Source organism: Episyrphus balteatus, chromosome 1 (assembly GCF_945859705.1).
Source record: "Episyrphus balteatus chromosome 1, idEpiBalt1.1, whole genome shotgun sequence".
Lineage (NCBI taxonomy): Eukaryota > Metazoa > Arthropoda > Insecta > Diptera > Syrphidae > Episyrphus > Episyrphus balteatus.
In genome coordinates, this window is record NC_079134.1 from 87,346,207 (window position 1) to 87,372,294 (window position 26,088).

The 26,088-nt window shown below is 32.0% G+C and overlaps 2 protein-coding genes and 1 long non-coding RNA gene across 5 annotated transcripts; 1 reads left to right on the plus strand and 2 right to left on the minus strand.

The window, feature by feature from the left end:
* Positions 1–17,849: 17,849 nt before the first annotated feature.
* Positions 17,850–19,270, minus strand: LOC129906918 (uncharacterized). 3 transcript variants are annotated; one of them, XR_008770885.1, is made up of 4 exons: positions 19,014–19,270; positions 18,813–18,955; positions 18,556–18,672; positions 17,850–18,469 (listed from the first exon to the last, which is right to left on the minus strand). It is a non-coding gene; the product is annotated as an uncharacterized LOC129906918 (long non-coding RNA). The 3 variants fall into 3 exon arrangements; XR_008770886.1 differs by having other exon boundaries at positions 17,850–18,129; positions 18,190–18,469; positions 18,813–19,270; XR_008770884.1 differs by having other exon boundaries at positions 18,813–19,270.
* Positions 19,271–21,648: 2,378 nt separating this feature from the next.
* On the plus strand, positions 21,649–22,852 carry LOC129906901 (uncharacterized). The gene is made up of 3 exons (XM_055982898.1): positions 21,649–21,742; positions 21,798–21,893; positions 21,948–22,852. The coding sequence occupies exons 1-3, from the start codon at positions 21,649–21,651 to the stop codon at positions 22,667–22,669; spliced, it is 912 nt and encodes a 303-aa protein (XP_055838873.1). The 3' UTR covers positions 22,670–22,852.
* On the minus strand, positions 22,800–24,619 carry LOC129906897 (putative nuclease HARBI1). The gene is made up of 4 exons (XM_055982890.1): positions 24,087–24,619; positions 23,875–24,017; positions 23,621–23,798; positions 22,800–23,559 (listed from the first exon to the last, which is right to left on the minus strand). Exons 1-4 carry the CDS (start codon positions 24,279–24,281, stop codon positions 22,891–22,893), a joined length of 1,185 nt encoding a protein of 394 aa, XP_055838865.1. The 5' UTR covers positions 24,282–24,619; the 3' UTR covers positions 22,800–22,890.
* Between the last annotated feature and the right edge of the window lie 1,469 nt (positions 24,620–26,088).

Here is a 26,088-nt window from a genome sequence, read left to right on the forward strand (position 1 = left end):
TGTTTGCTTGAAGGGTTTTTTGTTACAACCGGTCTTAACTGGACAAAAAAAACGCAGTCTGGGCTAAGCAATTTACATGTTAAATACAACAACATCTTAGCCCCTTGGGTTTAGTTGTTTAGCCATAAACAAAAAATACCAAGACTGCAAACTTTCGTACGTCTTTCCCCCCCAAAACCCTTTTAATTACAGTGTTGTCTGTGAAGTAATGTGAAAGCCACCACGTTGGTAAATGACGTTAACACGCACATATTTATAGATTCACGACATTCACCACACATCGGACACGAACACAACGATAGGTTCACGACATTCACCACACCTCGCAGCTTGTAGGCAAACGTCAGTTGACCGCCGAGTTTCCAGTCTTGGTATTTATTGTTTATGTGTTTAGTCCGGAGATTTAACTTTAGATGTGTTTTTTATTGCCACCAGTGTTAACCCTCTACTGCATGAATTAATATTAACGGACGAAAAAATTAAAAAATGCTTTACATGGGTTCATTGGGTTGTTTCAAAACGGTTTTCATTAAAAAAATTTGTTTAAATTAATTTGTTTAAAAAATTTGTTTATAAGCCAAATTTGGCTTCGTATGCATTAGGGGTAAGAAATGTTACTAATTTTATTTATTCAGATTATGTAAAAAATACAATTAAAAATATCAAAAGATAAGTATTTATCATTTAAAAACAAAATAAAGTAAAATAAATATATTGCATTATAAAAGGTTAAGAATTAATTAAAATTTTGCTCATTTTAGATGAGAAAAAACAATTTGTTTTTGTCCGTTATATATATTTTTTCTTGTTCACATTCTTTCTACTGTCGAGGTAAGTCGTGCTCCAACATTTTCACCAACTCACAGATCTTACAAAAACTAAAAAGTAATAAAATAATTGAAAAATATTATAGGTGAGCCCCTTCCCCCTAAAATTTTTGTGGTTACGCCGCTGGAAATGGGGTTAACATGGGAAAAATGTCTCTAAAAGCGAAGGGGCTCCATTTCTGAAGTAAAACATAGCTTCCAAGCAAAATAACAATGTAAAAAAATAAAATTTTCCAACAAAAAAATTTAACAAATTCTGTAGATTTACAACCCCTTAATGCATACGAAGCCAAATATGACTTCCGTACTTTTTACCCTCCCAAGACCAGGTCAATAATATTTTTTCAATAAAAATTGGTTCATAACATACACAATTAGACAATCGATCAAAAATAAATTTTTAATTCCACTTTACTTTGCAAACAAACGCAGTAATTAACACTTAAAGTATGAATATATTCTACACTTTCGATTTCAATGCATACGACTGATCGACTCACCTGTGATCATAAAATACACCTTTATTTTGTGTCGGACACACGAAAAAACTATCTCTATGGGTTCTCAGAAACACAAAGAAGAGGATTGTATTTAAACTTTACCATTTTTTTGTGACAGAGAAGAGAAAAGTGCATACAAACAGACAAAAAGGTATTTGGCTTCGTATGTTCGTATGCAGTAGAGGGTACTACATCACAAGCCTACTTCGTATGCAGTAGAGGGTTAACTGGACAAAAAAACGCAGTCGGGGCTAAGCAATTTACATGTTAAATGCAACAACACTTTATCCCACACTGGTTTTGTGTTGTATAGACGTGCTTTTATTAGCTCTATATTATTTGTATTTATATTTTGTATTTAATGTTGTGTATACATGTGAATTAATTTATTTTAATAATTTAATACTTGACTTGCATGTACATCTTAAATATAGTTCTTATTGTTTGCATATTTAAATTATATTAATGTTTTAAATTCTTTAAAATTATGTGTTTAATTTGGTTTGAGTAAGTACATTGTTCTCGTAGTTTATGTATTATTAAAGCTCTCCCCCTATATTATTTGTTCATTTCTCTTTATTTTTTTTTATTTTTTCTTTGTCCTACCGATCTATTAAGACTAATAATATAATTTCCCCACTTAACTATTTAAGCGCTTTTTCATAAAAGCTTTCAATTTGTTCTATATACCTTTTTAATATATTTTTTTATTTTATCATTTTATATTTTCACTTACATTAAATTTAAATCTCATGTATTAAAAATCCTGTATTACTTTAAAGTTTACTCGTAAATAAATTATTCGGTGGTTGAATGCGCATCGATTGGTGATCTGAAGGTACCAAGTTCGAATCCAGGTTCAGGCAATCTTATTAATACTTTTTTTTAATTATTTTTTTTTTATTTTTTTTTTCTTATTGATTTATAAAAATTCAGTTTTTTTTTTTTTTAATTGTTTTTGTTATTTTATTTTTTTTTATTTTTTATATTTTTTTAAGTTTCTCCTATTTCTTTAGTTTATTTCTATATTACTACATTTTAAAATTTTTTTTTAACTTGTGGTAATGCTAATTGCTCTGGTCATCCCAGTAATACTCCCCTATTTCAATGTAATGGGCCTTGTGAAAAATTATTTCACGCCAAATGTGTTGGTGCTACCACTGCACTCATTGATAAAATCGTCTCCTCTGAGATAGGATTTTGGTATTGTGCCAACTGCAGAAAAATTTCCTTGTCAAACTTCTCTTTTAAAATGTCTGCCCTTAAATCTGAAATAATCAAAATCTCTAAGGTTTTTGATGAATTAAATAATAGCTTCTTAAAAATTGTTTCCACTGTTAATAACTTTTCTATTCCTATAAATTTAGTAGATAATTCAACATCAACAAGTTCCAATGAAATACCCGATGATCCTCTTTGTTCAGACCCCATAAAGTCTAAACTTCCTAACTCTCTTCCCACTGGTTCTAAGAAAAGCAAGAAACGAGGGCGTGACTCTACTTCCTCTACTAATAACGTAAGCCCCGAACCCAAAAGATCAAATTTAAGAAGCAATCAAGCTAAAATTAACTCAGAACCTCAATCTCATTCAATTAACAACGTGTCTTTATCAACTGATTCTGCTAATCGTAATGATATTATACCGATATCTCTTGATTCCACAGCTCCAAAACCCCTTGAACCAGCTCCCGATTCTCAAACTTCAATCCTAACACCCACAAGCAATAATAATAATAATCCTTCTCATAGTAGTTTAGAATCTGTCCCTAAACCGAAAACGATTTTTATCTCCCGTCTTTTACCGGCTACATTGTCTAATGATATAGTCGAACACTTAATTGCCGCCAAAGCCATTCCAAATGCTTCATGTATCAAATGTTCTAAAATAAGTAAGCCCGATAGTTTTGTTTCTTCGTTTAAAATCACTGCACCTAGTGCATTTTTTGATTCAATAATTAGCAGCCCTTGGCCATCTAACACTTTAGTAAAAGAATTTATTGTCCCATCCAAACAGAAATCAATTAAGAAACCTAAAAATAATAAAACTTCAAAAAACTTGGCAGGTTCTCACTCTACTACCAAAACGTAAGAGGGCTTCGCAGTAAAACAACTCAAATTTATAATAACTCTCAAGCTTTTCCATATGACCTTCTCGCCTTCACTGAAACATGGTTGAACGCTACTATTTTAGATACAGAACTTTTCGACAAAGAGTTCTTAGTTTACAGGAAAGATCGTCATGTCGACGTTAAGAGCCCGGTTGGAGGTGGAGTTCTCATAGCTGTTCGAAATAATTTCTGTTCATCCCTTGTAACATTTCCCTTTAAACTTAACATTGAACTAATTTGCATTAAAATACTAGTAAAATCAAGACATCTATTTGTTTTAAATGTTTATATCCCACCTAAAACTTCCCCTTCTACTTTTGCAGAACTTTCAATAGCACTAGATTTTATTTTTGGAATTGCTGATCTAGACAGTTCAATTCTTTTATTAGGTGATTTTAACCTCCCCAATATAGAGTGGGTCCCATCAGAAGACGACTCCTACTTTGAAGCTTCTTCGACTTCATCTCAACAGGAGCTTCATTTGTTGGACAATATTATCTCTACAGACTTGACTTACAGCAAGTTAGCTGTATCAAAAATTTTAGAAATCGAATACTCGATTTAGTTTTTTCATCTGACGCTGTTAATACGGTAGTGACAGAGGCTTCCACTTCCATATCTAACATAGACATTTACCACCCTCCCCTTGAAATTTTTTTGGATTTGGGCGATCATTTACTTGAAAATAGTAATCCTCAAGACACTTCGTTTGCCTTTGACTTTCGTAAGGCTAATTATCAGCAGCTTTCCGACATTCTCAATACATCTGGTATTGAAAACTTACCCACTTCGGACGACATTGAGATAACTGTTTCTCACTTTTACCGTGTTTTAAAAAAGATCGAAATATTCTAACGTTTCTCATCCTTGGTATACAAAAGAGCTAAAAATTCTTCGAAATAAGAGAAACAAAGCTTGGAAAAATTACGTAAGAACTATGTGCACAAGAAATAAAGAAATTTATATGTCACTTTTTGAAGAGTTTAAAACCCTCTCTAATACCTTATATGCAGATTATCTTAGTTATATGGAAAGTAGTCTCAAGCAAGATCCTAAATATTTTTGGAAATTTGTTAATATGAAAAAGAAATCAGATGGCTATCCAGTTAATTTCAGTTATAAAAACAACATCTTAAAGAGTACTTCAGATATTTGCGATGCTTTTGCGTCTAACTTCTGTCAATCTTTTATTGACATACCCGCCAATGTAGATGTAGATTACTTCCGTTATTTAGAAAATTGCCCACAAGTTACATTTAATAATATTCAAATTGATACTTGTAAAGTATCCCATTTTCATTCATTACTACATGAAGATTATTCTGTCGGACCAGACGGTATTCCTGCAGCAGTTTTGAAAAATTCTAAGTCAATTTTATCTCTTCCACTTAAACTTATTTTTGAATTATCTCTCAAGTTAGGTAAATTTCCTAGCATTTGGAAACAACCGTTTATTACTCCTGTTTTTAAAAAAGGAGATAAATCCAATATAGTTAATTACAGACCCATATCTAAGCTGTCTTGTATTCCAAAGCTTTTTGAGCAAGTTGTTTGCGATAGCTTGGCGTTCCACTGTAAAAGAATTATATGCATTCAACAGCATGGCTTTTTGCAAAAACGATCGACGGTTACAAACTTGCTTACTTTTTTACATAAGTGCTCAAATACGTTAGAAAGTGGGCAGGAACTTGACTGTATCTATACGGACTATTCTAAGGCTTTTGACCAACTCTCCCATGACATTATCAAATTTAAATTAAAAACTCTAGGTTTCCCTTTAGGCTTCGTTAATTGGATTTCTTCTTATCTTGAAAATAGATCTTATCAAGTGAAGTTCAGAGACGCTCTCTCAAAATCGTTCATCGCAAAATCAGGTGTTCCGCAAGGAAGTCATTTAGGACCTCTTCTTTTTATTCTAGCTATAAATGATGCCCCATTATGTATTCACCATAGCGAAATTCTCATTTTGCAGATGACATGAAAATTTATAAAAGTATCAAATCGGTTAATGATCGGAGGCTTCTGCAAGAGGACACTAATCATTTTTCTATATGGTGTAGTAAGAATAGCTTAGTTTTGAATCCAATTAAATGTCAGACAATGACTTTTTCTAAAAAACGTGCTCCTAGTTTGTATGAATATATAATATCCCAACACAAATTACAGCGTGTTCAGAGCTTTAAAGACCTAGGGGTTAATTTTAGTTATAACCTTGATTTTTCCGACCATATCAACGTCATCGTAAATAAGGCCTTCTCTATGCTAGGTTTTGTGAAGCGTTGGTCAAAAGAATTTCAAGATCCTTATGTGACTCTTTCCCTCTACAATTGTTTAGTACGCCCCCACCTTACGCATCGCAAGTCTGGACTCCTTTTAACGAGACCCATAATGTAAGACTGGAATCAGTACAACGTAATTTCATTCGTTTCGCCTTAAAAGGACTGCCATGGTCTGATCCTTATAATCTACCTCCTTATGAACATCAGATTAAACTCCTTCAGATTCAAACTTTGGCTCAAAGAAGGGTTAACAATGACATAATCTTCATTCACCAGTTAATCACAGGCGTAATTGATGCTCCAAATTTACTTAATTCTGTTGGTTTTAACTATCGAGGGGGTGCTTATAACCTCCGATGCTTGGATTTAATGTATATTCCACCACACCGAACAAATTATGGCTTGCATGAACCTTTAACACGCATGTGTAAACTTCTAAATTAAAATTCAAATCTTTTTGATTTAAACTTTAATAAAAATAGATTAAAAACTGTCTTAAAAACCAGTGTACCACGCTCATAAATGTTTGTGTTTATTTTTATGTCTTTTTTCAACAGATTTAAATCCGTGCTACCAAATTACCTTGTTCGTAAATTGTTTAGAATTTGTTTAAAAACATCAAAACTGATGTTTGGAATGACAATTATTATTTTAAATATTTATTTAATAGTTAGTTAAACTTTCTTTTTTTCAAAAACACACAAGAAAACCCAAAAGCGAAAAATATGACAACTCAATATTTTTTTTGTGTCAGCTGATTTCGGAACATTTAATGTGCAGTGCTGCCAATTTTTCTCTGCAAGCCCCGAGGCGTTTTTTTATCCAGTTGAGACCGGTGGTAATAAAAAACACAGATTTTTTGAACAGTTTTAAATCTGTGCTACCAAACTAATTTTTTAATAAATTGTTTAGAATTTGTTTACAAACGTGAAAACTGACGTTTGGAAGGGCAAAATGTATTTAACTAGTTTTGCTAGCATACATTTTTATATCTGATTGTAAAACATACCTACATGAAAAATACAAGAAAAAGACGAAAGCGAAAAATATGACAACTCTAAATTTTGTTGTGTCTGCTGTTTTCGGAACATTCAATATACAGAGCTGCCAAGTTTTAAGGTTAAGCCCCAAGGCGTTTTTTTGTCCAGTTAAGGCCGATGGTAATAAAAAACACACCTATTGGTCGCCAAATTGTCAAAATATGACAATTTGGTGACCAATGCCAGCTACCGAAATTCTTATTTCTTTAATTACACTAGTCGCAAAAAAAAAAACGAAAAATGTCAGGAGCAAGGACTCTGAAAAGTGATTTTGATTCACAGTACACATAAAAAGGTAGTATATTCCGAACTGACATTGGTCGCCAAATTGTCAAAACATGACAATTTGGCGACCAATGTCAGCTACCGAATTCTTAATTGTTTCAAATTACGGACGAGAAACACACAAAAACCAAAAAATCACGCACATCACTAATTTTTCAAGAATTATCGACCGTTTTCCGCGAAGAAACACGAAAAAATTGTTTTTACTTCCATTTATAATTTTTTCAAATGACATTTGATAAATTAAAACAAAAACAAATTTTCTGTTTACTGTGATTGAAATATAAAAATTAAAGGCCAACCTGACAGATTGGTGCCCATTTTTCACAAACAAATTTTGACAACGTTCGGAATATATTACCTTATTATGTGTACTGTGATTTTGATTAACTTGAGTGTGCTGAATTCAAAACTTAAATCACGTCTAGTTTTTGAGCTCTGCTCATCACTATTTTCGCTATTAAGTCAAAAAAAACTAATTGTAAATCAAATATTTTTTGACGTTTGATCTAAAATATATATTTTAAGGTAATATTTTACTTTTTTTTTCATCCAAATTAGGAGTGGAAAACTGGAATTGACTTTAAGTCTGCTTCAAAAACAATAAGTTACCTTAACCACCAAGATTTTCAGATATCATACATTTCTTTGTCAAATATCTTTTAGAAAAAAATTATTTTGAAAAAAAATATACATACCTATTTAAGACGATAAAAAAAAAATCCCATTTAGCTTAGTTGTTTAACTCGGAGAATTCTCTAGGCTTAACTTTTTCAACAGATTTAAATCCGTGCTACCAAATTACCTTGTTCGTAAATTGTTTAGAATTTGTTTAAAAACATCAAAACTGATGTTTGGAATGACAATTATTATTTTAAATATTTATTTAATAGTTAGTTAAACTTTCTTTTTTTCAAAAACACACAAGAAAACCCAAAAGCGAAAAATATGACAACTCAATATTTTTTTTGTGTCAGCTGATTTCGGAACATTTAATGTGCAGTGCTGCCAATTTTTCTCTGCAAGCCCCGAGGCGTTTTTTTATCCAGTTGAGACCGGTGGTAATAAAAAACACAGATTTTTTGAACAGTTTTAAATCTGTGCTACCAAACTAATTTTTTAATAAATTGTTTAGAATTTGTTTACAAACGTGAAAACTGACGTTTGGAAGGGCAAAATGTATTTAACTAGTTTTGCTAGCATACATTTTTATATCTGATTGTAAAACATACCTACATGAAAAATACAAGAAAAAGACGAAAGCGAAAAATATGACAACTCTAAATTTTGTTGTGTCTGCTGTTTTCGGAACATTCAATATACAGAGCTGCCAAGTTTTAAGGTTAAGCCCCAAGGCGTTTTTTTGTCCAGTTAAGGCCGATGGTAATAAAAAACACACCTATTGGTCGCCAAATTGTCAAAATATGACAATTTGGTGACCAATGCCAGCTACCGAAATTCTTATTTCTTTAATTACACTAGTCGCAAAAAAAAAAAACGAAAAATGTCAGGAGCAAGGACTCTGAAAAGTGATTTTGATTCACAGTACACATAAAAAGGTAGTATATTCCGAACTGACATTGGTCGCCAAATTGTCAAAACATGACAATTTGGCGACCAATGTCAGCTACCGAATTCTTAATTGTTTCACATTACGGACGAGAAACACACAAAAACCAAAAAATCACGCACATCACTAATTTTTCAACAATTATCGACCGTTTTCCGCGAAGAAACACGAAAAAAATTGTTTTTACTTCCATTTATAATTTTTTCAAATGACATTTGATAAATTAAAACAAAAACAAATTTTCTGTTTACTGTGATTGAAATATAAAAATTAAAGGCCAACCTGACAGATTGGTGCCCATTTTTGACAAACAAATTTTGACAACGTTCGGAATATATTACCTTATTATGTGTACTGTGATTTTGATTAACTTGAGTGTGCTGAATTCAAAACTTAAATCACGTCTAGTTTTTGAGCTCTGCTCATCACTATTTTCGCTATTAAGTCAAAAAAAACTAATTGTAAATCAAATATTTTTTGACGTTTGATCTAAAATATATATTTTAAGGTAATATTTTACTTTTTTTTTCATCCAAATTAGGAGTGGAAAACTGGAATTGACTTTAAGTCTGCTTCAAAAACAATAAGTTACCTTAACCACCAAGATTTTCAGATATCATACATTTCTTTGTCAAATATCTTTTAGAAAAAAATTATTTTGAAAAAAAATATACATACATACCTATTTAAGACGATAAAATGTGGCTTTTGAAGACTGCGAAAGTAGTTTTGCAAAAAAAAATTAACGGTGATGAAATACAACGCCAAAAGTTAAAAAAAAAACCGTTTTTGACCTGTTTATATTAAAATATTTAGAAAACGTGACGTGCCAGTGAAATTTTGACTTCGGATTCGGAATCAGCACACAAAAATCCTTTAGAATAGTATGGTTTGGTTCAAGCTCTACTTTCGTTGCTGATCAGTGTTACCGACAAAAAATGCACAAAAACCGAAAAAGGACGCACACCACTAATTTTTTTTAACAATTATTCATCATTTTCCGCGACGAAACACGAAGAAAATTTGTTATTTTTTAATTTATAATTTTTTGAAATGACATTTTATAAATGAAAACAAAACAATTTTCCTGTTTACTGCTATTGAAATATAAAAATTAAAGGCCGACCTGACAGATTGGTGCCCATTTTTGACAAACGAATTTTAAAAACGTTTGGAAGATACCCTTCAAGCAAACAAGTCCCACCTCGGTCCAAATCCGCTCCGCCTCCGCCTCAGCGACGGAAGAAGTAGCCCAACTTTCTACTTTTTCATCCGTCGTATCCTTTGACATTAGGTGTGTTTTTTATTACCACCGGTCTTAACTGGACAAAAAAAACGCCTCGGGGCTTAACCTGAAATCTTGGCAGCACTGTATATTGAATGTTCCGAAAACAGCAGACACAACAAAAATTTAGAGTTGTCATATTTTTCGCTTTCATCCTCTTCTTGTATTTTTCATGTATGTTTTACAAAGAGATACAAAAATGTATTAACACTTCAGAAATTTCCGATGAAGTGAGCTTAGAGCAAGCTGCAATCTACAATCATAGGCTCATCATAAGTGCATGTGTTAGTGGTTAGTAAATAACACATGCACAAAAATATATACTACGATACAAAACTAACAATTAACATGTATTACATTATAAAATTAATACAGACATTGAAAAACAATTACGATAGTGGTGCACTGGTCCGAAAACTTGTTTTCAATCCCACCCTACTTATATTTAAGTCGATATAAGATGTGTTCAAGTTAAAAAGTTTACACATACGATTAAGAGGTTCATGTATGCCATAGTTTGCTCTATGAAAGTCAACGTGTAAAAGTTCAAATCTTCGAAGGTGGTGAGACCGTCCGCTATAATTAATCCCGATACAGGCTAACAAGGTTGGAGCATCAATGTGTCCATTAAGAAGTTGATGGAGAAATATTAGGTCATTATTAACTCGTCTTTGATATAGAGTTTGAATCTGAAGAAGTTGGATCCTTTGTTCATATGGAGGCAGGTTATAAGGATCAGACCAAGGAAGTTCTTTTAGAGCGAATCTTATGAAATTATGTTGAATTGATTCAATACGGCTTTTGTGAATTTTATAAAATGGAGTCCAAACTTGCGAAGCATATTCAAGATGGGGTCGAACGCAACAATTATATAACGTTTAATAAAACCGAGCATAGAGTTAGCTTTATTTATAATGAAATTGATGTTTTCAGTGAATTCTAAATTTGAGCTAAAGTGAACACCCAAGTCCCTGAAACGGTCAACTCGACAAAGTTGCTGTTGCAAAATGCAATAATCAAAAACACTCGGAAATCGTTTCATAGAAAAAGTAATTGTCTGGCATTTAACTGGGTTAAGTGTTAGACCATTTTTTTCACACCAAACACTTAAACTATTAATATCGTTCTGTAAAAGAACGTGATCATCGTTAGATTTAATTATTTTGAATATCTTCATGTCGTCAGCAAATATTAAAATTTCACTCGAACGCATGTATGATGTTACATCATTTATAGCGAGAATGAATAAAAAAGGGCCCAGGTGGCTTCCTTGAGGAACACCTGAGTGAGCAATGAAAGAATCTGAAAGACAGTTTCTAAATTTTACCTGATAGGACCTATTAATAAGGTATGATTCTACCCACGCTATGAAAAATGGCGGAAACCCAAAAGCTTTAAGTTTAAAAATAATGACTTTATGACTAAGCTGATCAAATGCCTTTGAAAAGACTGTGTATACGCAGTCTACTTCCCTTCCCTGCTCTAATGCGTTTGAACATTTATGAAGAAAGGTGAGCAGGTTTGTTACAGTTGTAGGGTAACGTACCCAGTGACCGACACCCTTAAGGGATAATTTGTGTTTGAAAATTCATAACTTTCCCTACACTGCTTCAATTTTAATTATTTAAAGCCTGGTACAAAGCTCGCGCTAAATTTTAGCTCCCATACAAATTATCGAAAATTTTTAGCCGAGATAAAATGGATCCCATACAAGTTATCGATAACTTGTATGGGAATTTTATCTCAGCTAAAATTTAGCGCGAGCAGCGTACCAGGCTTAAATGGTTCTACTTTAGGTCGGCTATTCTGGTTCTGTAAAAAGTTTGATGAAAATAGTTTTCATCGATTCTGATTCAGTGGAAACATGGAAATTAAAGTCAAAATTCTATCACATGAAAATAATTTTCTCATCGAAAAATTTTCTGTGAAAAGAACAATACGTACCTGCCATGAGAACAAAAAAAATAAAATGCACGACTGGGTCGCACGAACTTGCTCTTAGAGTTAAAGTTGCTTAAATTTTGAAGACTTTTTATATAGAAATTTGGAAAAAAAAATAAAATTCGTTAAAAAAAAAATAAAATAAAATCTGAAATCAAATTGCCCTCCAAAACAAGTATGCAGTTTTGATTGATATATTAACATGTATTTTTAGAAAAAAATTTTCAAAATCGTTAGAGCCGTTTTTTAAAAAACTAATTTTTTATTTTTTAAGTAGTTTAATTGGGCTTTTTTGGTCAAATTGATTTGTTTATGTAAATAAAAAATTAAAACATAAATTTTTGTCCCGACGTTTCGCTGGAGTTTCTCAGCATCTTCAGGGGCGCTTTATTATTACGTCTACATACATATATAAAATAACAATTCTTTATTCGTTTGAATTTTAAAATTAGAATATTTTTAACTTACATTATTTTTTTATTTTTATTGCATTTTTATATATTTTTAATCAAAATTTAGTTTTATACTTTTAAATAAATTAACATAAGATTTAATAAATTAAAAACATCACAATTTAACAATAAAAAATTTTTTAACATCTTAACGCACAACATAAATATCACAGAATGGCGGTGTTATATATCGAGTTGGTACTGTCGATGTCTTCTTTCAAATTCATCGAATATGCTCTCTTTTGTTGTATTCTCAGACTTTCTAGTGTAAATCTCGTACTGCTCTTTCTTTCTTTGTCCAAGATCTTTACGTTTTCGATGTCTGCAGCATGTCCCGTTTCCAATATGTGTTGTGATAGTCCAGTTGATTCTCTTTTATTTTTAATGTCAGCTTTATGTTCAGCAATTCTCTTATCTAATGCTCTCTTTGTTGTGCCGATGTAATTTTTTATAAATAATTTTTTGGAAAAAAAGTTTTAAAATAAAATTGGTATGCCATTTTGTAGAAATCACTAATCAACATCTAGAAACAAAATTTCAAAAACATTCAATATCCCGTTTTCAAAAATTTGATTTTTCAAAAAAAAAATTTCAAAATTTTTTTAATAATCCAAAAATTATTTTTTTCAAAATTTAATTTTTGGCTTATACTTAAATTATATAAATGCTTCTTCACAAAAAGTTTCGTTGAAATCGAAAAAGCGGTTTCGGAGATAATCGGATTTGAAAAAAACGGTTCTATGGCAGGTACCGTTAATAATGATTTTCAAAAAAAAATTTTTTCATTGAAAGATAGACCTTATCTTAAAACTCATATTTGAATTTTTTAAACAAAATCGTTGGAGCCGTTTTCGAGATATTTCAATTTTACTAAAATCGGTATATGACAAGTACCGTTATTTTTGGTCCAAAAAAATTAATTCCAAAAACCCCTCTGGAGAGTCGCCAAATAACACTACATAGCAAGTTTTACATTGATCGGTCCATCCGTTTAGGCTGTAGCTCCTTATACAGACAGACAGACAGACAGACTGACAGACAGACAGACAGACAGACAGACAGACAGACAGACAGACGGACTTCCGGGACCCACTTTTTTGGCATTGTCTACCATCGTAATGTCATGGAAAAATGATATCTCAACTTTTTTTTTTTGTACGAATGCATAACTTGATATATAGTACCTATATCGCAAGTAAAAAGGAGCTCAAGCCAACATAAAAAGATAAGTAGTCGAGCAATACAAACAACCGTTGAACTATGTACCTACCTACATACATATATCAAGACACAAATTTTGATATAAAAAGGAAATACATTCTTTTTTTAACAAGAAAATTAAAAGTTGCCATAGAATACGTCAAAAATTATAATTTTACGATCATACGTTAACGTTTTGACTATTGCCGTATCTATTTAATCAGTAGAAAAATGTAGGGACAGGTAGCTTAAAAGCAGAAATGGAATGATAAAATGAAAAGTCGAATGAAAACTCCGATGGTGAAAATTTTATCATTTCATTTTTTCACAGAACCAGAATAAGGACCCAGACAAAACGTAACATGCCTTAAAATTAAAAAGAAAGATTTAGAAACACAAAGAAGATTTGACCTCAAACTTGAAGGTAGAAGTTTTCTTTGTAAATTAAAAGCTAGTAAGTATGTGTGAACTTAAGGGAAATAAAAATAGGCAAACAAGGTCTAAGTTTTTAAAGTGTGCATAAATCGAATGAATCGTTTTCAGATTCCTTTCACACTTTTTTAAAGTAATTTTACACAGTCGAAAGGAAACCCACTTTATTAACTTATTTAAAAGCACTACGCGATGCTTTGAATCTTTTGTGTTTTTACACGGTGAACTGTAAACTAGGCCTTAGGAGCAAACAAAAAGTGGTTTGAAAATAATTGGGCCTATTCGGCGAGATCGTTTATACCTACTGCTATTGTGCAGAAAAAGAAGGGTGTCCATAACTAATCTAAGTGTCTAATTGCGCCAGTTATGGACACCAGTGTCGGTCACTGAATTTCGTTGAACATTATATTCTAGTTATGAACACCCCACGTAAAATTAAATTATGTTATTATTTTTGTAATAACTTAAATTGAAATAGATCTACAAAGCAATTCTCTAACAAAATATTCAATTTTAATTTTTGTACCATATACAGATATATTGTTTAAACAATGATTTGTACTTACGTCTTTCTTAAGAATTTCTCAAGTTTCATGCACTTCACAGAGGTTCGAAACTTGCCCCTTTTATTACAACAAAACCAATCACTACCAACTATGAAGTAAAGTGTTTTCCGATGGAATATACATGCCTGAACGCGTTAAAAATAGTTTTCGTACGCTACACCCTAACAAAACCTAAAAAAAACAGAAAAACTGTGCCAGGTGTCGGTAACTGGCAAGGGTGTCGGTCACTGGGTAGTTTACCCTAATACGTTTCTTCGAAGTAGGAAACATAGACGCATCATTTCGGGGTTATTTATTGTAACGATGGGACTGGTACACTTAGCTTTGCTGGGTTTCGTGCTGGTGCTGTTTCTGGTGCATGTGCTGGTTTCCAGACTGAATCACTCCACGAAAGAAAATTAAATATGGACCTAAATCAAAATAAAAGGATTAACTATTGTTTTCTTTTGCAATGAATGTCATAAGAATTAGCTAGGCGAAATAATAATGCTACATAAGTAAAAAAAAAGCTGTTTGTTAATTGGATTTATCTTATTTAAATGCGTGGGGATTTTATGTTAATTAAAAGTAAAATTCAAAGATTACACAGCTCCAGTCAAAAATGAAAAACGGAATTTTTAAAGTTAATTGCACTAACCTTGAGGTAGTTATGCCAAGAAACTTGTTGTCACCAGACACGAAGCCCCAGAAGTATTTAAAACGACGCAATATGCGTGGCTCTAACATTTCATGCATCATTCGTTTGAACTAAAAACAAATGGTAATGAGAATAATTTTATAAAATTGTAGAAACCTTCTCAATGAGAGGTGTCTTCTTACTTTTACTTTCTTTCATTTAATGTAAATAAACGCTTTGTTCTTTGGCTCCACCAAAAAATTAAGAATCTTTTCTGCCTTACTGCTGAGTTCTGGACACCCAAAAACTGGTTTGACCTTTTCACATTTTGTTTTGAATACTTGAATTAAAATAGAAATTCGGAAGATATTACCTTATTATCTGTACCTACTGTGGGTACATTCCTCAGTGGAACCTCGCCTGGGTTAAATCTTATGGAACTGTTTAAAGTGGTATCACTTAGTTTTATCACTTATTTTCATTTGTGTTTCTCCATTTGTATACAGTGAGCCTGAACAAGTTTAAGGTTGACCTAAAATGACGACAAAAACTAAAGATGAGGCTTTGTTCCTGAAGGCCTCAGCAATAATAATCCGTTTTTACCAAAATCGGATTAGCTTCCTTTTTCGAGATACCCCCCTTAAACGTGTTTTTTTCGAGAAAAATTCATATCAACGCAAGGCTCGACTACGATAACTTAGGCGCCGAGAATTGAAAACGGTTTTTAGTTGAGGTATTCAATAGAATCATTTTTGGTCTTGGGAGGGAGGGTCTATGCCCCCCCTTTAGGCGGGAGGGGCAGTTTTCTAAAAAATCAAACAAAAAATTATCAAAAAACAATGGCAACACTTACAGTTAGGAATGATACCTTTTTCAAAAGCTAGAATTGTACACTTAATTATAGTTTTTAAAACAAGTTATTTTAAACAGTTGTTTTCGAAATAATCGATTCCAAAGTCAACAATTGTGAAAAAGAAGTTTAAAAAAAATACATTGAATACTATTTTGTCAAGACTTTGGGTTTCATTACGGGATAAATTGATAAAGTAAACTACCTCAATAAATTCCTTATCAAATACTGAAAACCATATGTTTCTATGCCTTCTAGTTTTTGAGAAAATTGAAAAATACGAAAACTACTTTCTTTATCTTATTTTTATTTTCTTGGCTATTTTGCTTTGCCATTATCAAAAATTAAAAAGTACTGTGCTTAATCTACTTCGATTCCATGAATTTGTTTTATTTCCATTTAAAATTGGACCTTAAAAATAAAATTTCTTAGTACCAGTGTGGTACCAGAACGCTCATTAGTGAGCCTGATAAAGAAAGTAGTTTTCCTATTATTCAATTTTCTCAAAAACTAGAAGGCATAGAAACATATGGTTTTCAGTATTTGATAAAGAATTTATTGAGGTAGTTTACTTTATCAATTTATCCCGTAATGAAACCCAAAGTCTTGACAAAATAGTATTCAATGTATTTTTTTTTAAACTTCTTTTTCACAATTGTTGACTTTGGAATCGATTATTTCGAAAACAACTGTTTAAAATGACTTGGTTTAAAAACTTTAATTAAGTGTACAATTCTAGCTTTTGAAAAAGGTATCATTCATAACTGTTAATGTTGCCATTGTTTTTTAATAATTTTTTGCTTGATTTTTTAGAAAACTGCCCCTCCCGCCTAGAGGGGGGACATAGACCCTCCCTCCCAAGACCAAAAATGATTGTATTGAATACCTCTACTAAAAAAAGTTTTCAATTCTCGGCGCCTAAGTTATCGTAGTCGAGCCTTGCGTTGATATGAATTTTTCTCGAAAAAAAACACATTTAAGGGGGGTATCTCGAAAGAGGAAGCTAATCCGATTTTGGTAAAAACGGATTATTATTGCTGAGGCCTTCAAGAACAAAGCCTCATCTTTAGTTTTTGTCGTCATTTTAGGTCAACCTTAAACTTGTTCAGGCTCACTGTGATGTAACAAACTGCGGCGGTTTGAATCACAGTAGTGACTGGAACTAAGTTAGAAAGACCACTTTGGGTGTGGAGCCTTTGCGCCACATGAAGAATTTATGCATTTTTTTAAACTTACTACAAATGTAATATAAACTAAGGATACAAAATAAAAATAATTTATAAATAAGTAGGTATACCTATACCATGTAATATTTTTGAAGTGAAAACTTCTTTAGTATCGTAGTGATTTGAAACAAGATGAAACGAAAACGCGACACGACTTCAACTTGTTATAACTTTTTTGTTTTAAAAAATAGATGAATGAAATTTGTACTGTAGATAGGTAATTAAATAAATTATAATTGTACACAGTTTCAATTAATTTCATATTCAAAATTCTGAGATAACGGTAAAAAGATGTTCTTTTCCTGCACACGTTATATCTTTTGATCTAGTGCACATACAAATTTGATTTAACTTTGATACGCATGCTGATAACATAAACTTTTATTTGATATATCACACATAACGGTGCGTGCTCTACAAGTTACACAATCTTAAATTGAAAAAATTGAAAAATACCTCAAAACACCTGTGGAAATCTGTTGCCGATGACCAGCCACCAGTGTAGGAAGTACCGTAATCTCAGTTTCAAATTTCGAGATGGTTGACTTTAAAAAATTCTTACTTTTTTTGTAGGCATAGTAGAAACATGATTGAAAAGTCAAATAAAAGGTGAAATAATAAGCTTTCAGATGATTTAAAATTTATTATTTTTTAATTTATAAGGTTGTCATATAAAAGATATAGAATAAAAAAAGGTACATTTTATACAAGAAAAATAATTTTTAAGGTTTCACTTCTACCACGTGTGAATTGCACACATGATTTTTTTTTTCTAGGAACACTTCTTACAGAACTTGTTTTTCTTTTTCACTCAATCAATCAGCTGAATATTTTCGGAAACTAAAAATGTATATCTAAAGTTGTTTTGGTGGCATGTGCGTTTCCTCTTCTGGATTCATAAATTCTTCGCCTTGGTTCGGTATTAACAATCTATTTTCTTGAGCTCGTTATCCTGCTTGGAAAGATTTTAAAATAATATAAAACGAGTTCAAACTTAACTCAAAATAATTACCCTGACGAAGCATTTCCCTCTCGTGCTCGTAACAAGCATCCGTAATTTATCTGCTTCAAATTTAAGTTCGCGTTTCAAAGCGTCTCGGTTTGGTTTAAATAATTCGTGCAACTGCTTCCACCTTGTTTCATGAATATTCATTTATCTCAAAGATTATTTTGATAATGATTTTATCTTCATAACTTTTCAAAATAAACACAATCATTAGAATTTTGAAATTCTGATTGAATCAGTTGGGCTCTTTTTCTCGTCATCGATTTCATGTGAAGAGATTTCCTCTCTTAAGTTGGCAATAAAAAAAGAAAAAAACAGTGTGGTTGTTGTATAGATGTGCTCAAATAATTGTAGGTGAACACAAATGCTTACCTTAATAGCGATTGGACAGTGAAGTTGTTCGCACAGAATTTGAGTCTCCGAAGGACAATCAATCAAAGGTCCCCCACTGCTATCTTCGAAATTGTTCAGAAAAAAAGAAAGAGTGAGCTAAAAATAAAAATGATTTTTTTAGTTAGTTACGTGAATTTTACTTTACAATATTTTTTTACAACCCTTGGTTATATTATTTACAACCAACCAAAAAAGAGGAGGTTCTCAATTTGACTCCTTATTTTAATGTTTGTTACCTCAGAACTTTCGACATGGTGAAACGATTCTGGTGATTCTTTTTTTATTTGAAAGCTGCTGCTTCTAGTGTGGTACCATCTAGTTCTGGCATCTAATTCGGTTTTGGTTTTATGTTATTATAGTCTGGTTTGCATTTCCATGTCTGAAATAAACATGAACTGTCATAAAAAAGTTGTGAATTTACAGTTTCTTCATTATACCTTATTCCCGTATATAAAAGGCTGCCATTGGGTTTATTACCGAATCATTTTTGACTGGTTTTATACTGTTCTTTAAATCATCGCAAAGAAGCCAAGTTTCTCCTTTTTCGGTAAATTTCAAAAAATATGTCACAAAATGATCCATTGTCGTTTCCTTCTCGATAATTCCAGTTAACCTTGTTTTTTAGGTATGTATTTTAAATTTGAATTCAAATTAATGCAATAAAAAATTTCAACCTACCTGTATTTTTCTTCCAATTCTAGGCAAGTTTTTTAAAGGGCATTGTAGACTTGAAGAAGATAAATTTGGCCTAACATCTAGTTCGATCCATATATGGTTAGTAAATGTCGCGATGCAGGAAATGATGCCATCACAGTTTTTAATTTTGCACGTAGTCGTTCTACCGACCTAAGTTCGAATACAGTCATATATATTAAAATTGTTTTTTTTTTTAATCACAATGCAGCGACTTTTTTGACACATTTAATTAATTTTTATTCTAGTAATGTAAAGAACAAAAAAAAAACAATTTCATTTTTCCTTTCAGATTCAAACCTAGACAGGTTAAGTTGTCACCAAGTTAAGTACAGTCACCACATCCTCTAGGCTATCTCGACTCAAATATTAATAGAACTTCTATCCATATAAGCTGTTTATAATTTGATTTTGGGTTTTTCGATTTGCTTTTGGATTGTTGGATTTGCTTTTCTTAATTTTTTTAATACACAAACGTAAACACGCAAGATACTCGACACTAGAGACATCGAGAATAAAAGCGGATATTTCCCTGGGTGTCTATTTCTATGTACAATTATTCAATGCTTACAAAAACTGTTAAAAAAGCGTATTTTTGATTTTCTAACGGTAAAATCTCAAAAACGTGATGTGATAGACTTCGGATTCGTGTTCAGCATACGAAAAACCATAAGAAAAGTATACTCTGACTTCTATAAAAAAAATTTTTTGATTAGTGAAATCGAATAGGGCAGAAAAAATGAATGGATTTAGATTTGAATATCTGAAGACATAAAAATGATGGCAATTTTATTAAAACGCCGTTAAAAAGAATCATATTTTGTTTTTATCATTATTAAAGTTTTTATCGTTATTATTAACAGAGTTATTAACCAAAACGTGAGTGAAAATACGTAAAAGTATACTTTTTTCATAACTAATCAAGCCCCAAAAGCTATTCGCTAGATACAAAATTTAAAAAAATCTTTTTTTCTTACTATGTAGACCCCAAGGAACATTTCTGTATCAAAAAATCTGGAGTGCAAGACATTTCGAGTAGTGTCGCGTTCAAACGACCCGTGGGGAGTGAAGAGGGGGAAAAAGTGGAAAAAAATCTCAGATTTCATGATCTATTTGCGGATTGAGATTCAAAAAAATGAATCTTAGATTAAAAAATCTGAATCTGGGTTTTTATCAAGATTCACGCATACAAGCACACGCACTTTCACACACACTCCTCTGTTTGGCATTTGTCTGAACATTTGTTGTTGTTTTTCTTTAAAGGTTTTTTTTTATACGCACAGATTTCGTACACAATTACAAAACTAGATTTCATGTTCTATTTGCAGTGGAAAATCTGAGATTTTTACACAAAAATCTCAAAAGCAAATAGAAAACGATATTAGAAAATATGATTTTTTGCTTTGGAAACCATTTTGAAGTCTCCAAAGTCAACAGCGAACATGTTAACAAAAAAATACCATCGGGTATTATAGCGAAGTAAAAATAATAAAAATACAAAAAAAAAAACACGAGAAAATAAGTTTAAGAGCAAAAACAATACATATTAAATTTCGTTATCGAATTTTTGTATGGAAAATTTCGTTTTGCTTCAGCTGCGTACTAAACGAATAAATAAAAAGGGGAGAGTACGATAGCTTAGGCGACAAGAATTGATAACGGTATTTTGTAGAGGAGTTCAATACAATATTTTTTTACCATGGGAGAGGGAGGGTTTATCTCTCCCCGTTTAGGCGGGAGGGGCAATTTTTTAAAATATCACATAAAACAAAAAAAAAAATTATAAAAAAACAACGGCAACACTTACAGTTGTGAACGATACCTTTTTCAAAAGTCAGAATTGTACGTTTGATTCTAATTTTTAAATAAAATTATTTCAATTAATTGTTCTCAACTTCAAAGTCAAAATTTGGGGAATAAAAGTTAAAAAAAAAAAAACACATTAAATATTATTTTTCCCAAGACTGTGAATTTAAATATAAAATTAATCAATGAAATAAACTGCCTCAATTAATTTCTTATCAAATACTGAAAACCATAGCTTCTATGCCTTATAGTTTCCGAGAAAATTGAAAATAAGAAAGTTACATTTTATAAGATTTTCATTTTCTTGACTATTTTCCCCAAAATTAACAGTTTTTTAACCTGGTCCGCTTGGCGGGTTTTCAGGACTTAAATTCTATTTTTAAGTCCTCTGTCTCGCTAATGGCGTTTTTAATTGGCAATCCGGAATTGTTCTTCGATTCGGAATCCCAATTGAACAGTTTTTTTTATTCCGAAGAATCTGAAGTTTGGTGTGAATGTATTGGTGGAGTTTGACATGTGTCACATATAATATGTGTATTCGCGTGAAATTTCATTTGTTTTTGTGCTGCAAACATGGATGAGGTGAACTTGGAATCCTGTGATTTAATATTAGATGAAAATCAGGATATTAATTCTCTCGACGAATTAATTCTCCAAGATAGAATCAGTAAGTACTTGTTGAAGTATATAAATCATTATTTCACTAATCATAACTTTTGAAGCTCATGAAATGTTTGCAGCACAATATGGAGATGTAGCTGAGTTCTTCGGGCTGCCTTCAAGAACAAACAATGTGTCCGTTCCATCTTCTGTAACAAGTAAGATCAAATATGTTAAATAAGTATGGAATTAAAATTTTATAATTGTTTTAGACATTTTCAAGTGGTCAGACGATCAGACGCACTTCATGTTACAGCGCTACAAAGAGTACTACTGCCAAGTTGGTCCACTTAAAAAATTTAGAAAGAAAAAGGACATGTGGTGCTTCCTCGCGCTGGAAATAAACCAACACTTTAATATTGATCTGTCTGGTGTGCAAGTAGAGGGTAGATATAAGACGGTGATTGGCAAAACCAAAGCCGTGTTCCAAAATAACCGGAGAAGCGGGGCAGTTAGGAAACAAATTCCATTTGAGTCGTCAATGCACCCGATCATCCAAGCTGACGACTCGATACTGCCGGAGGTGTGCATAGGGCCAAACAAGCTGCTCCGAAAGGAAAATATTATTGAAAGAATAGAAGACCATCCTGTCGCAGCAAATCTTCCATCAACTTCAGCTGCCATAACATCTCCATCCACTTCAAGAAATATTTCTCCATCCGTGCCTTCTTCGGAGCTACTTGCCACACCGGTTTCAGATATACCTAACGCCATCACACCTCATCTCATCTCATCAAGAAGCCCAAACCTCCACCAGCCAAGTCCTCCACTGAAGAAACAAAAAATTTTGGAGCGCATCATGGCAGATCGCAATGAAAGATCAAAAATTAAGGAAAAAAACAAGGAAAGGCGCCATGAAGAAAAGCTGCAAGCAATTAATAAAATTGCAGACATTTTATCCCGTCTGGTGGACGACAACCGTGGGACATCTTAATGCCAATTACAAGAAAAACAAAGCCAATGAAAAAAAATGTTCAATACTTATTTTGTTTGTGATTTTTGTTTTAATGAAAACAAGTTATTTTTAGTTTTTATTTTTATTTTTAATAGAATGAATTTTTAATTTTAATTATTTATTTTACATACATAGAATGATTTTTTTTTTGTTTATTTACCTACTGAGAATAAGAAATGTGATATTAATTAAATATAATATTAATGTAACAAATTAGTAATCCTGGTTCTTTTTACTTCTCCTAAAGCTCGTAACTCATTATCTCGTTCCAATAAAGGTTCGCTCGATCGTGATTCACTTGATCGGGCTTCATTTTCTAAATTGTTGATTCGATGTTGATCGATATCTTCATCCCAAATGTCTCCTTCGTTGATACACAAATTGTGCAAGACACAACATGCGAGGATGAATTTACTCATTTTTTCGACTGAATGAAAATCTAATCGCATCAGTTGCCTGAATCTTGTCTTTATTAATGAAAACGAGTTTTCTATTTTAACTCGCGTTTGGCTATGCTTTTTATTATATCTTTGCTTCAAACTTGCCAAGTTTCCATTGTTGGTATATGGAGTCAACATATACTCCCGTAAAGAGTATGCAGCATCGCCAAGTATGTGATATTCTGTCCCACAAATGTCAGGAAGATCATGACTTATAAATGACAATTGGAAAATTCTTGCATCATGAATTTTACTGGGAGATCCAACAAACACATCGATGAAACGCTTTTCAGCATCGCAAATTCCTTGAAGAGTCAAAGATAATAGGTCATGGCGATTTATATATGTTGACCGTACTTTTCCTGCCGGTTTTCTTACATATATGTAGCATCCATCAATGCACCCTATCACTCCTGGAAATCCAGCAATCTAAAGTAGAGTTTATTGGTAAGAAGCAACTACAAATAAGACTAAAGTTGTAGTGACTCACCTGTTCGAATTTCGCTGCTGCTCGCTGCTTTTCTTCATCCGTTGCAGGGAATTTAATGAAGTTAGGAGAAACTTCAAAAAAGAACTCCAGAAGACGAGTCAAAATGTTGAACATTGAGGCAGTAGAAATATTAAATAGATTGGCAACTTCGCGATAGGAATCCTTATTTCCAGCAAACCTATAAACGTTTAGGCATATACATATGTATGTGTTAGAATTTTAAAGGAAATATAAAAATATATTTTAGGACTTACCACAGAAACGCAAGAATTTGTACTTTGGCCGGAATTTCTTGCTTTCCACCGCAATCCACTTTCTTTTTGAAATGAGAAGACATTTCAAATCTTTGAGTTAAGAACTCACAAGTCCTCCGTCGTATGCGAAATTGTTGACGAAACTAAGAATATTTATGCACATTTACTTAGTGAAATCTCTTGCAGGAAATAAATAATAATTATGTTATTACCTGTTCCTCCAAATATTTGTCAACTACATCCTCCACGAAGTTTTCCACTTTTGGTTTTTTGACAAACTCCTGCAGGAGAAAATCAACTGCAATAATATCGTCATCACTCGATGAAGAAGATGAGGAAGACGACTCCAATAATGTTTCTAACAAACTAGGAACACTTGTTAAAACAATTTTAATATTATTATCCATTTGGTTATATTTTCTATAATATTTTTTTTCAATTTCAAGAAATCACTTCACCGCTGGTATAATTTCCAAACAAATATGAAAAAAAAAATATGACATTTGTCAAGTGTGACATCTGACATTTAATCTTTGAATGTGTGAGTGATTCTGCTTCTGATTCTGTTTTTAAAATCAGAAGAGAAATTCTCTTTTTTTTCAGAATCAGAACTGTCAGTTTTGCCCAATTGAACGCTTTCAGATTGCTTTTTTTTGCTTCCAGATTGCCAATTAAAAACGCCATAAGACAACTTCGTTGCTTCGCTTGGCCCATTTGAAATTGGTTCTAAAAACCTCGCGATTTTTTTTTATAAAAATGGAAAATAATAAATGGTATAGATATGAAGTACAAGGCGTATCAAAGTGAGATGCAACCCCCTGCTAGGGCACACTATAGGATTTGGGGTGGGGTCAAGGTTGGGTATGAACAAAGTTTCTTTTGAATTCTAAAAAACGTTTAAATTTTGAAGAAAATTTGCCTATACACAAACTGGCAACCACCCCAAATCTTATAATAGTGAGTCCAAGCAGGGGGGTTGCAAGGGGGCATACTCCTTGCAAGCATTATGTTTATTTAAACACGAAAATAGCTACAAAATACAAATCTGATAAAAAGGTAGTTCTTTAATTTTCAATTTTCTCAAAAACTAGAAGGCATAGAAGCATATGGTTTTCAGTATTTGATAAGAAACAAAGTACCGGCATCAATTCTTGTCGCCTAGTTATCGTACTCCTGCCAAAAAAAAAAACACATTTTTTAGGATTTTACCTGTACTGTAGCAGTATAAGTGACTACATAATTCAAATATTGCCAATTACCAGCCGTCCGCTGAGACGTTATACCTATTCGATGCTGGCACGAAATTTGGTTTGTAGTGTAGGGTTTTCGCACACAAAGTAAAAACTCAATTTTCTGCATTGACCTTTATGTGTACATACTTGATGCTCTATTATCTACCGCCATCAACTTAGCAGCATTTACAATTTTTTAATATATTAAGAGATTTTGAAAGACTTTTTAGTGGTTATTAAAAATTATGGGTTGTATTTTGCATATTTAAAAAGCCACTCACCCTGCTTGATTTCAATGTTAAATTATTTCTAACCAATAACGGTTTGAATACACTTGAGGGCCAAAATGATAATTTTGCAGAGATGAATTTTTCTGATGAATGTTATTTTTCAAACTTAAAAAGCTTTAGATTCTAATGAATCTTTTTCAATTATTTGTATTTTATTTGCAACCAATTTTGAAATTATATTACAATTAAACACCGCTTAGGTGCGTTCTTTTTCTAACAATATTCAACGATCGTTGTTATGTCAAAAATTATGGTTGAAGTGTCATTGTTAGAAATCGTTGGATTTTTTACAAATCATTTAGGAACGATTTATTGTTAGAGATTGTTAGACTGTCAAACCACCAGCTAAATTTCTTTTGAGAATACTTTTATTTCCATTATTATAACAAAAAAAATTGTTTTTTATTCAAAATAAATTATCTTTCATCAAAAAATTACAAAACTCTCTTTTTATTTTCATTTTTTCCGCTTGTTTCAAAAGAAAAAAAAAATGTTTGTGTTCGTTTTGTAAACAAAATATTCACTTTGACACATCAATAATCTCATGAGTGTTCAACTCATATCATGGAGGTGAGTTGGAAATAGTTACGATTTGTAACTATTTGACACTTCAAAACGAGTTTAGGAACGATGAACATCAAATAGTTACAAATCGTAACTATTTTGTAGTTTAGGAACGACAAAAGTTAACG